The 12,794-nt window shown below is 32.4% G+C and overlaps 2 protein-coding genes across 2 annotated transcripts; one reads left to right on the top strand and one right to left on the bottom strand.

Annotated features, from left to right (window-relative positions):
• Nucleotides 1–611: 611 nt before the first annotated feature.
• Nucleotides 612–3,521, top strand: LOC126777232 (DNA polymerase interacting tetratricopeptide repeat-containing, protein of 47 kDa). The gene is made up of 3 exons (XM_050500223.1): nt 612–889; nt 1,617–1,807; nt 2,550–3,521. Exons 1-3 carry the CDS (start codon nt 737–739, stop codon nt 3,358–3,360), a joined length of 1,155 nt encoding a protein of 384 aa, XP_050356180.1. The 5' UTR covers nt 612–736; the 3' UTR covers nt 3,361–3,521.
• A 236-nt stretch (nt 3,522–3,757) lies between these two features.
• On the bottom strand, nt 3,758–11,067 carry LOC126777219 (uncharacterized). The gene is made up of 10 exons (XM_050500202.1): nt 10,977–11,067; nt 10,036–10,206; nt 9,301–9,378; nt 8,733–8,865; nt 8,305–8,536; nt 7,401–7,590; nt 7,011–7,110; nt 6,285–6,395; nt 4,692–4,816; nt 3,758–3,961 (listed from the first exon to the last, which is right to left on the bottom strand). Exons 1-10 carry the CDS (start codon nt 11,037–11,039, stop codon nt 3,815–3,817), a joined length of 1,350 nt encoding a protein of 449 aa, XP_050356159.1. The 5' UTR covers nt 11,040–11,067; the 3' UTR covers nt 3,758–3,814.
• Nucleotides 11,068–12,794: the final 1,727 nt, after the last annotated feature.

The raw sequence follows: 12,794 nt of genomic DNA, 5'->3' as shown, positions 1-12,794 counted from the left end.
TTAATGTCAATTAAAACAGTCAAAACAGAAATGTCAATTGTGTTCAATGCTGCCAGTAATGGATTATTCTTTTCCCTAAAAGTAATTTTAAAATTCTTTAATCGTCTAGTACTCATTAACCCAGGTTCTGCCGACGTTATGCCGAAGTATAGGGGCACAGCGACATTATTGTTTATACTTTATATATATAGTCAACAGCACATATGAGAATAAGTGTGTAAGTAGTACTGACATTAATTACAATTAATTAAATATTAAGCTAATAATATTTAGAAAGCAAATCACTATAACCCGTTTTAAGAAAAAAGTAAATTATTTTCAAATCTTAAATCATATATAAATATATATGATTTACATTGATTTACATATATAAATATATATGATTTACATAAATTAAATATTTTTCTCTATAGGAAAATGGAAATGGGAGACACTGGAAAATGGATTTTAGTAAGCAATGGTAGCGTTAATTATTTTTCTTGATTTAAAAGAAGCTGTAAATTACTTGTATCCAGAGCCTATAATTATATTAAAAGAAAATCATATTATTTTCCTTTTTTGCAATTTATCTTATATGTTGACATAATGATGACTTAATGTCAATTCTTCAGATTCCACATGGCAAAATGGAACAATAACAAATGCTAATAAAGTTAATTTAGACATACTTAGGTAAGCTTTGATATTCGAATATCGTCGTAAATAGAATTGTCTTAAGCCGACGAGTTTTTCCAAGATGAGTGATAAAACAGAATCAAATAAAAAAGCGCCCATGACTGATGAAGAAAGGCTTGCTCTTTGTCAGAAATTGGATGAAGAACTTGATGACTTTATAAACAGCTTAGAAAAGAAAAGGTATACCGATGGCTGGCCAGAAGATCGCTGGGAGGTAATTATTTTTCGTAAAATTATTCAGTTTAACATTTTTAGTTTTTACTTTATTGTAACTTTATTGTACCCGTGTTTATTTGTCAGCTCTATTTATAGACTGTAAAAAATACAAACTCATTTGCTCGTTCGTCTGGCTTATTTGCACTCTGTAGTAGCCGTCAGCAATACAAAGAATTTATTTATTTATTTATATACTCTTTATTGCACACCAATATAGACATAAATAATAGGAGTAAAATAAAAACAAAGAAAAGAAAAATGTACAATAGGCGGCCTTATCGCTAAAACAGCGATCTCTTCCAGGCAACCTTTGGTAGAGGAGAGAGATAGGATGGTAGGGGTGTACAAATTATTTAATACATAAAAAAAAAAAGAATGTGTGTTTGATGTTAAAATAACTAATTATAGTGGTGCATAAACCCCATTAACAATAACATTAATAGTATTTGAATCTAATATATCCTATAACTATTTTTTAATCTTCTCACATATATTTTTTTTCAAATTAAAATAATTTTTTTTTATTATTAAAAGACTTCACAAGTTTTGTTTACATTTTTATTGCTTTTCTTATTCTTGAAAATTAGTTAACGAAACGATAAGGACAGTCTTAGACTGAATTAGGTCTGCAAATGTTTACATTGAAATAAATTAGATATCGTTGGTATTTCTAAAGTATAATATATAATAAAATAACTTAAAATATTCCAAATTATATGTTTTAGGAAGAAATGGATAAACATCCTTTCTTCATGAAGTCAGTTCCCTCAGATGGTGAACTTTCTCCTCTTGCAGAAGGCTTGGCCAAGCTCAAGTATGATCCTGAAGAGAACACACCACTTGAACTAGCAAACAGCTACAAGGAAGACGGAAATTTTAACTTTAAGCACAAAAACTACAGGCTGGCCTTATTAGGGTAAATATAACTAAATTAGTTCAGCTGCTTAAATTTTTAACGTAAATATAATTATTTTCATATTACGTTCATAAGTTAATCATCTACATCTTAAAAAAATAATCTTTTAACCAAAACATTAATATCCCAATATTTTGGCATATATATTTCTATGCTCTCTAAAATTTTTATCTCCTATTACTTTAACTTTATTCATAATGTTTCAATAAATAACTCATAAACACTGACTTTAAATATAAACTGTGAACCAAGAAAGTTTAAAATATTTAAACATCAACGATTGCTATCATATCACCTTATGGAACTGTTTATTTTGTAATAATAGTTTGAAAATATTCTGGTCCTCTTTATCACATAAATTATATATTTGATATAAACAACTTACCTGTGTTTTCTTACTATAACATAATGGCATTTATGACATTGAACTTGATAAATATTATTTTATATTAAATAATTAAGCTAATTAAATTTGTCTTTTTTTTATTAGGATTTATGTATTCTTAATATATGCTTTATTTGAAGCTATTTAATACCAGTAACTTTGTCACTATGATACATTAATGGTTTTGTTTTCTTTGTGTTATTTGATAGCTACAACTATATAAAACTTTTTATTTTTATTTTTGTTTTAGTTGTAGTCTAAAAAATAAATTATGCTTAAATATAAATCTATACTTATAACATTGTTTCACGTATCAAAAGTGAAAACTACTGATTCTAGATAGCTATTTTATTTCAGATATACAGAAGGAATAAAAGTTAGGTGTGATGATGCTGACGTAAATGCAAGTTTGTACAACAACAGAGCAGCAGCTCATTGGTATTTGAAGAATTACAGGTCGGCTTTATTTGATAGTGAGAAGGCATTGACGTTTGATCCGAATCATAACAAAGCACGTTTAAGAGCTGCTAAATCAGCATTCGAAGCCAAGAAATATGACACGTGTATCGCTCATTGTAATAAACTTTTAGAAAAAAGAAGCAATGAAGAAGTCATTGAACTTCTTAATAAAGCTAAAAAATGTAAACTGGTTCAAGAACGAGACGAGAGAAAGAAAATTCGATCTGATACTAAGAAAAACGAAGATAAGGATGAACTTATTAAATCTATTATTCAAAGGGGTATAAGAATATCTAAATGTGATGATGCAGATGATATTGATTTGTCAAAACTGGAACCAACCTTACCCGGTGCTCATGATGCAATCGTTCATTTAGAAAATGGAGTATTGATATGGCCAATTTTGCTGTTATATCCAGAGCATCAAATGACAGACTTCATAAAGGGATGCTCAGAAAATGTACCACTTATGAAACAACTAGAACAGGTGTTTCCAGCACCATGGGATAGAGACAATAAATATAAGTGTGAAAGTGTAAATGTGTATTACGAAGGCTACGATAAAATGCCTCATATTATTGACCCAATGAAGACTTTGGGTGAAATTTTAGTTTCGAAATACTTTGAACTGAAAGGTGGTACGGCAGCTTTTTTCATTTTACCTCGAGGTAGTGTTATTGAAAGAAATTATATAGAGTGCCATCTTTGATGATGATGATTGATCGTCTTTATATTTGCATGTTGAAAAAATCATTTGATTCGTAAAAGTTATTTAGACTAAAAGGGTTTTTTTCAATATAATCATATAATTATCTACCACAGATAGATACAAAATGTACGCACATTTTTTATGAAATTAATTTATAAGCATAAAAATTTATTTTGTTAGTAAATTGTTTGTTTCATTTATAAAATCCTACTACTATAGTAAATGAATTTCTAAAATCATCAGAACTCTTTATTAAATACTATTACATTATTTGTGTTTCTTTTAATCTGGTGATAAATTCCAGAGATTAATTTTCCTTTTAGTTTTAAAGTGTAAAAGGTACGAATCAAAACAAAAGTTTGACAAGGCATTAATTATTAAGTAATAGTTTTGTCGATTAGATTATTCGAATGTTGGCAATATCTTTTATTTCTCTTAAAAATATACACTACAATTAGTTGTCCGCATCCTCTTCATTCATTTCGTAGTTTTGATGTGGATAGAAGGGACCGGGGGGGTCGAAAGCCCCTTTATCCTCCACTATCGAGGGATACGGGTGGTGCGGCGCAGCGCCCATCCATTGCGGATACCAATAGAGTCCCTGTTAAACATATTTAATTATTAATATACTGATTTTTTTTAAGTCAATAATCCGTAAAAAAGTTTTTCTTATTTGACATGAGTACGCTATATGGAACTGCCTTGTTTGTCTGGTGGCTGGCTTACAAGGCTACAGATCTTGACGGTTCGAGACTCTTGGGTCAAGCAATAAAACGTTAAATATTTTTTTCCCAAGAAATATCTTTTCTTTTTTTTTAACGTTGGAAAAACGCATTACGCCTTTTCCCCACGGGAACAGTGGGCCGAGCGCGACCCGAACATCGGAATACCTACTAAAAAACCAGCGGTACCCTTTCAGTCTTAACGGGAAGCGCCACGAGATCGCTTTCGCATGCTACCGTGACGCTCTGACCCCAAGAAATATCTAATTCAAGTTTTGGAAATTGCCCTTCCGTGTAAAAACACGTAAGCTGTTCTTCTTGCGTCTGAACTCACCTCTCTCAACTCGTCACTGTTTTATGTGAGGGATCAGGGAGGGAATAGAAATTGAACCTATGTTTGTGCGCACACTTGTGCATTGTTCTATCATAGAATTATTAAGCCTGTGCCAAATAAAAAATTAAAAAAGAATTTTGCCTTCGGGCAATACCTTAAATTGACACGAATTTTATTTTATTTTCAAAGTTTTTGTCAGTCTTTTAATCACAGTAATAATATTTCATTCACAGTATTTTAATTTTAACTTTAAATATATATACGCTACATCTCACCTTGTTACTACCTGCGGCGTTGCACGTGAATCTCTGATCGTGAAGGTCGACTTGATCCAAGTAGCTCTTGCCGGCTATAGAACCGTAATTAGGCGGGTACATAAACAAACAGCCCTCGAGGATATCTATATAAAAATATGATATATTTACTAAACGATTATTTAAATTTATAATGTTAACAGTTAATTAATAAAATAATAACAACTTATTACGTTCTGAATTAAATCAAACTTGAATTGTTAAAAGTTACTATTTATAGAAGTTTAAATTGTATATGATTAGCTCAATTCATTTCTCAATTGGATAGAATACAAAACAATGTTTTCATCACTAAGGATGGAATATTTTATTCGATATAGATAAGTGAGTTAAAGTAAGTAAGAGTGGTAGAGCTTTGTGCAAGAACGTCTGGGTAGGTACCACCCACTCATCACTCATTCTACCGCAAAACAGCTTGGTATTGTTGTGTTCCGGTTTGAAGGGTGAGTGAGCCAGTGTAACTACAGGCACAAGAACATAACATCTTAGTCCCCAAGGTTGGTGGCGCATTGGTGATGTAAGCGATGGTTAACATTTCTTATAATGCCAATGTCTATGGGCGGTGGTGACCACTTACCATCAGGTAGCCCATATGCTCGTCCGCCTTCCTATACTATAAAAAAAGTCAATAACAATACTAAATTCAGGTAAGATAATCATTAAGATTTAAATAGTTATTATTTTGTAACAGGTTAATTTTTATTTTTATGAATAACAAAGTGACAATTCCTTCCAACACGATTAGTTTACTAATGAGTGTTCATTGTATTATCTAATTCAACAATAACAATGCCTTTCTGTAAGAACTTACTTCGAGTTAGATGCACACGTGAAATGTCGAATGACGTCGATACGCTGTTTTGATGCGCTTATTTTTGATATGTTAGGTATAATTATTATATAGTATACTCAATGTCACATATCACTTTCTGACATTTCATGATCATGTTGTATTGCGAGTTTCGAATTTGTTCATACAGAATATCTCTCCTGATATCCTTTAAGGATTTAATAGGAGGATATTAAGAGCGCTTGATATGATTCAGGAAACTGTGGTATCATCATTGAGCGGACAAGTCAATTAGACTGATTAATTAGAGTTAGTTTTAATAGCTCTTTAATTATATGTTAACTAGCTGATTCATGCGGTTCTACCTAGGTTAGCGTTACTGCTCCGCCCCATGTATCGCAGCGTGATGTTTTTGTAGCATTTTTTATAAATTATGTTGTAAGTTTTATAACTATTGGTTTGTATCCTGTAACATATTTTTTTTTTGGGACATCACACACGGCCATCTGATCCCAAACTAAGCAGAGCTTGTACTATGTAAACCAGACAACTGATATACTACGTATACTACTTTTCTTTTGTAAATAGATATTTATATAGATAATTACACCCAGACTCAGGACAAACATGACATGTTCATGCACACAAATGTCTGCCCTGGGTGGGAATCGAACCCACAACCTTCGGCGTGAAAGGCAAGTGTCTATCGACCACGCCAACGGCCCGTCTTATTATATATTTATATCGAAAATTGCTAAACTTACAAGGCACAGTTATATTGTCCTCTTCCTGCTCTTCAGGTTTGGGCGTAGGCTCTATATATGGCGGCACTGGATCGATGCCTGTTCCTGGATCGCCCGGGATAAGGAATGGACCTAGATGATGATGATATATAAACGAGCTCGTTAAATGCTGCTAACGTTTACTGATACAATAATACTGTTTAAATATTTGCTTATAATTAAGCATATAGGTATATTTTTATTATATAATCATATTTAAATGGCAGTAACATAAATGGATAGTGCATTTTTTATTCGTTATCGTTTCCGTAACAGCCTGTGAATGTCGCACTGCTGGGTTAAAGGCCTCCTTTCCCTTTTTTTTAAGGAGAAGGTTTGGAGCTTATTCCACGCTGCTTATTACGCTGCTCCAATGCGGGTTGGTGGAATACACATGTGGCAGAATTTCATTGAAATATTTATATAATTAACATGCAGGCTTCCTCACGATGTTTTCCTTCACCGTAAAGCACGAGATCAATTATAATCACAAATTAAGCACATAAAAATTTAATGGTGCTTGCCCGGGTTTGAATCCACGATTATCGGTTATGATTCACGCGTTCTTACCACTGGGCCATCTCGGCTCGTCATCGTTTAAGGCATCTAAATTTGATAGTATAATATGATTACTGGACGACAAATTGCACAATATCATTAATCTCAGTACTCGGACCCGCAACCGTAAAACACAATTAAAAAAGATACCGCCGTAATGATTGGTATAGTTCCACTCGCAGACGTGATGGTCGCACACTAATGGCGTGTGGTTTTCTTTTGTGTAGTACGTGTTACCGTTTGGTGTTGTCTGTTGAAATGATAATTAAATTTCAGTGATATATTATGTTATTCAAATCATTCACTTCGCCAAAGACTTTACGAAGACTATAAAGGCATATACGGGACTACTACGGGACATTATTTTTTGTTTCTTTTGTCTGTAAATATAAAATAGTTTTATAATTATTGTTATAATTAATATGCAAGCATCAATCATATTATTTAATTGCCTCGTTAAGCACACACAGACATGTAACAAAGCACAGTTTTATATAAATAAACTAATCCACTACTCCACACTAATATAGAGATCCTTACTAGTAAAAAATCGTAATGTCGATATCGCAATCCTTGTATGTTGAAGTCTAATATGAAAGAACCAGACGTTATGATACACGAAGCGGCCGTTAATGGCGGTAGTTTGTACATCACGAGACCGCATTTCACGATTGCCTTCGGAAGGGTAGTGACGTCTCTTTCTCTTTGCATTAATTTTTTAAATGGGAACCTAGAAATATAATAGAATTACTGTTATATAAGTTTTGGTATGGTAAGCTTATTACTTATATTTAATTATGGAAAATAAAAAAATAAAAATAATCTTGTTGTGAGATATGCTGCTTGTTTGTAGCCTGTTTCTCTAGTAATAGAGATATTATTGTTAGTATTCGCTACGTTTATTTATTAAATCAGAACAAATGAGTCAATAATTTTTACATCATTACTCGGAGAAAGACTATGAAATATCAAGTTAAGACTCCAAGTTACTCCGTAAAGATCTATACCTATCCTTTTCAAAAGTAGACGAAGCCTTTGGTTCTATTAGATACTTTACTGTCACTATATGTCTTTTGTATTGTTATTTTAACTATTCACGAGTTAATTATTACAGAGTTACTCGGTATATACCCTACTCACACGCAGCCTTGTCAAATGTAATCAAAGATATTAGGATGAAACCATCGACAATTTAGTACTTTTTAATGATTTGACATCTTTCTAACAAATACAACTTTAAACGTTTCGTTAGTTTCCGCCTGCGCGTTTGATCGCGTGGATGGGGGGTGGTTGTTGGTCTCGGGTTTAAATATGAAAAGTAGCATATGTTCTTTCTTGGGGTCCAAGCCTACTGCATATTAAATTTAAGCAAAATCGGTTAAGTTGTTTAGCCGTGAAAACGTTAGTTACTTTCGCATTCATAATATTCGTATAGATTATTTACCTAAATATACAAATACCGATATGGCATTCCAAGCCATGTAAATAATTGTCCGTCGGGAAGGCTATGCTCGGATCGTCTATAAGATAGTACTTGTTCTCGTCGTGGTAATGTAAGAAGCCTAAGAACACAAACGAGTGGTCTTTGCAATATGGCGCTATTCCTTTACCCATGTTGTATATATCGCTATATAACTCTGAAAAGAATATATAAACGTTCTTGCCGCAGTAAAATTCTGTAAACAAATGAATAAAGCTGTAGGTAAGGTAAGAAATTACATGACGTAAGTTTTGATTAAACGAATTTCAAAGGATCACAATTAAATTTATTTGTCAAAGATGGAATACTTAGATGAAAAAAAAATAAAGAGCTTATGTACCGACACTAATATATGATGTACAGATTATCAATAAATGTTAGTTAAACAGTACCTTGACTAATATAAAATTCCATCGGCACTGGTCCACCAGTGTAGGTAGCCTTTCGTTCAGCTGCTATCGAGTTGTGATTCTCATACATTGTCAGCATATTGTCAATGACATCGTCCAGTGTTATAAGAAGAACCTAAGAGGTTTATGTAACAGTTACGATTATTTAACCTGTTTTTTAAATTTTTTATTAATTTTTAACATCAGTAGAGACTCTTTTTTATAGAATAGGAAGGCGGGCGAGCATATAGGCCACCTGATGGTAAGTGGTCACCAACGCCCGTAGACGTAGGCATTGTAAGAAATATTAACCATCGCTTACATAGCCAATGCGCCACCAACCATGGGAACTAAGATGTTATGTCCCTTGTGCCTGTAATTACACTGGCTCACTTACCCTTCAAACCGGAACACAACAATACCAAGTAATGCTATTTTACGTTAGTATATACGATGAGTGGGTGGTATCTACCCAGAAAAACTTGCACAAAGCCCTACCGCCAGTAAAACTAGACTATGGACATTTATTGCTTTATTATATATATTTTTATTTTGCATTTAATAAACTTACTTTTAGCTCCTGTATATGTAGTTTAATAAAGCGACCCAAATGATCGGTCGCTATGTGAACTCGTTCGTTAATTAAATACTGAAATTTAAAAACGCAAAATAATTGCATAAAATTCAATAAAATATCAAAAAAAGAATATGTAAACGTATTAAAAGTAATTCCATTATAGTTTTTCCACGTTTTGAGATTAATGGAGATTATTTAATACTTATAATAAAACTGCAAATAGAGGGATACGTATTGTAATAACGTAGGTATAATAATATAGGTATATACAATTAAATAAGAATAAGTAAAAAAAAAAACAAACATTAACTAGGCTTGTTACACGTATGCTTAATGAAAAGTTCTTCCTAAATCTACTTTACTTTATACTTTATTGTACACTACAACGAGAAAAAAAATACAAAACATGGATACAGCCTAAATAAAAGTAGCATACAATTGACTAGATTCGAATGGTCTTATCCTAAAATAAAATTATTTTCATTTAAAATAGTTAGGCAGACTAGAAAATGGGCACCTGATGTTAAGTTACTCAGATATTGTCTCTGCAAGTAATATAAGAAAAATCCTAACATGGGACATATGATGTTATGTTTTATGTGTATACAGTTAATACAGACACAAGAAATATAATATAACCTCTTGCACATCGTGGTTGTACCACCATGTGGTTAATTTGCAGGGCCTACCTTTATAAAAAAGCTAAATTTCAATTATAATAAAATTTACTTGATCTTCTGCCGTCTTTATCCTCAACATCTCGTTCTGGTAGAGCCACAAATTATCGAGCTTATCTGTAGGATCGTGTCCGTATATCTCGAACGCGTCTATTATCATTGCTAGAGTCAAATTTTCATTTGGTTCCAGGCAGCATGGGTGGTTGCGGATGTTGTACGGAGTCTGTGGCATGAAATATATATATATATTTTTTATTAGTTATTAATATGTATTCCGTTATCATAAATATAATAATACATAAAGAACAAAAATATAAGAATATAAAAGTAACAGCCATTAAATGTCCCACTGCTAGGTTAAGGCCACATTTCCTCTTGAGGAAACTACTTACTATCTTACAATTTATGGATATCTTTCGTGATAAGATCTTAGTTATTTCTCAAATGACAGAGCAGTAAAGTAAAGTAACAGCCTGTAAATGTCCCACTGCTGGGCTAAGGCCTCCTCTCCCGTTTTGAGGAGAAGGTTTGGAGCTTATTCCACCACGCTGCTCCAATGCGGGTTGGTGGAATACACATATGGCAGAATTTCGATGAAATTAGACACATGCAGGTTTCCTCACGATGTTTTCCTTCACCGAAAAGCACGAGATGAATTATAAACAGAAATTAAGCACATGAAAATTCAGAGGTGCTTGCCCGGGTTTGAACCCACGTTCATCGGTTAAGATTCACGCGTTCTTACCACTGGGCCATCTCGACTTCCTCAGAACAGAGTAGAAGTAATTTATAAAGTTTTTTTTTTATTGACATTGACAATGTATATTGATTGGATTTGTAGATCAATATCTATAATTGTAAAAACTGTGGACTTACCAAAGAATACTTACCTTTATTCAAATTATTTTTTTTATTAGATAGCATTAACGCACTCTATGATAGATAATTTAACGATAATGTTTGTGTTCTATTTTCAAAATAAAAAAATCTTACCGTTATCTGTAGCATACCGATGCATATCGCAAACAAAACGCGCGCGTGTGTAGAACCGTCCATTCTGCCATCATGGCCAAGGCTATTTCGATTAATTGGTTGGTCACTATAATTTAACAACCAATTTAAAGTACAGACGTTTTAAATTGGTCGTTTATTAAAATCGTAGGTACTACTTATATTATTTGAAGTGTAACTCCTGTTTTTGTTTTAATCAATTTTAAAGTTATTTCGTTGGAAATGTTTTAACAACGCTTACCATAATGTAATAAATATTGTTAAACAAAATATTAAAATCTAATTACTTATAATATAATTTAAAATCTATTTATATAATTCAAATCAATGAAGTAGTCTTTAAATTGTATTTAATAGTACATTTATATAATTGATGACTTAAGGACCAATTCTACTAACAAATTATCACTTTAACGCGATACAATCGAAGCGTGATCGTTTATCGTTTATGCGTTTTTCTATTCTTTAATTTAATTATCGACTATTGGAATAAAAGCTACCAATTAAGTTTGGGTTTGATACAACGGTTTATGTTAACATACCGACTACCTCGTTAGACCCGGAGGTCCTGGGTTCAATTCCCATGTCGGGCCAATAAAAAGTTATTGGGTTTTTCTGTCAGAAAATTCTTGTAATCGTTATAGATTAGTAGAATTGCGACCCTGCTGACCGATTTAGGACACGACAGGTCTCAAGGGTGACCAGGCAACTGCGTAGTACATGTAGTGCAAAGTGTTTGCGCATATACGAATGTATTATAATTATGCCTTCACTCTCATAATCCGATGGCAAATCCGACATGTCCGGAAAGAGTTAAGGTGTAAATTTACGTGCTTTCGTGCTATTTATGCTATGAAGTGTGCTGGGTAACCAAGACAAAATTCTTGTTTGCTTAAAATAAATGTCTTATATAATTCTTCTAATATAATTAAGCAAATGTCTTATAATGTGCAGCTGCACCTAGGTTGCTATTAAATTTACCTAAAATATAATAATACACAATTTGTAAAATAAAACTTTTTATTGGTCTAATCGGATTTGTACCGAGAGTCCTGATATCAGCAGTTTCATAAGCTAGACCAATCAATACATAACCAATATATAAAGTATGTTGGTTGTAGTTGGTGTGTGTGTGTGTGGGGGGGGGGGGGGGGGCGGTGATTTGTGGTATAAAGAGTTTAAATAAAACACGAAATAGAATAACATTTTATAATATTTAAAATACACACAGAATTTATATCATCACAATACATGCGTAGTGCGTACTGAGTATTTATATATAAAACATTATTGCATTTGGTTACATTTCTAATAAACAGTTTTAACGTAAGCGTGATAAACAGGGACACTGCACGTGCAAACGATATTTTTTTTTGTCTATAGACTTAATGTCCATTATATTTTATTTATAATGAGATTGATTTTTTATATTTCTATATTTTAATTTTGTATATGGAGAAACGTTCTTATGGAGAAACAAAAGTTTTCACTTCAAGGCGTTGCATAATATTTTAAAAAGTACCCAGTGAGTGGGATGCTAATAAGTAATCCTGAATATATCTTTTATAATGGCTTTTATTGTGCCAGCAGGTAAAATCCGATTGCCAAGTAAGTTATATAGCCAAAGGGAAATATCAGAAAAATCTACTTTTTGGTTTATGGATCAGAACACTAGTATTGACTAGTGCAGTGAATTTAATAGTGAATCAATAACGTTGTGGAGTTAAAATTTTATTTTTAAATTTAGAATAAGGCTCCATTAACGCTATCTTCTCCATAATTCTGTCAATTAATACGTAT

Source organism: Nymphalis io, chromosome 22 (genome assembly GCF_905147045.1).
Source record: "Nymphalis io chromosome 22, ilAglIoxx1.1, whole genome shotgun sequence".
NCBI lineage: Eukaryota > Metazoa > Arthropoda > Insecta > Lepidoptera > Nymphalidae > Nymphalis > Nymphalis io.
The sequence above is the reverse complement of the archived record's forward strand: the minus strand, read 5'-3'. Positions and strand labels throughout refer to the sequence as shown.

Excerpts from the sequence above, each read along its gene's own strand:
- LOC126777232 (XM_050500223.1), top strand. The coding sequence starts at position 737 with ATGAGTGATAAAACAGAATCAAATAAAAAAGCGCCCATGACTGATGAA. Across the intron at positions 890-1,616 it reads GGCCAGAAGATCGCTGGGAG|GAAGAAATGGATAAACATCC; the intron begins GTAATTATTTTT and ends TATATGTTTTAG. Across the intron at positions 1,808-2,549 it reads TACAGGCTGGCCTTATTAGG|ATATACAGAAGGAATAAAAG; the intron begins GTAAATATAACT and ends ATTTTATTTCAG.
- LOC126777219 (XM_050500202.1), bottom strand. The coding sequence starts at position 11,039 with ATGGACGGTTCTACACACGCGCGCGTTTTGTTTGCGATATGCATCGGT. Across the intron at positions 6,396-7,010 it reads CTATACCAATCATTACGGCG|GTCCATTCCTTATCCCGGGC; the intron begins GTATCTTTTTTA and ends ATCATCATCTAG. Across the intron at positions 4,817-6,284 it reads GGACAATATAACTGTGCCTT|ATATCCTCGAGGGCTGTTTG; the intron begins GTAAGTTTAGCA and ends ATTTTTATATAG.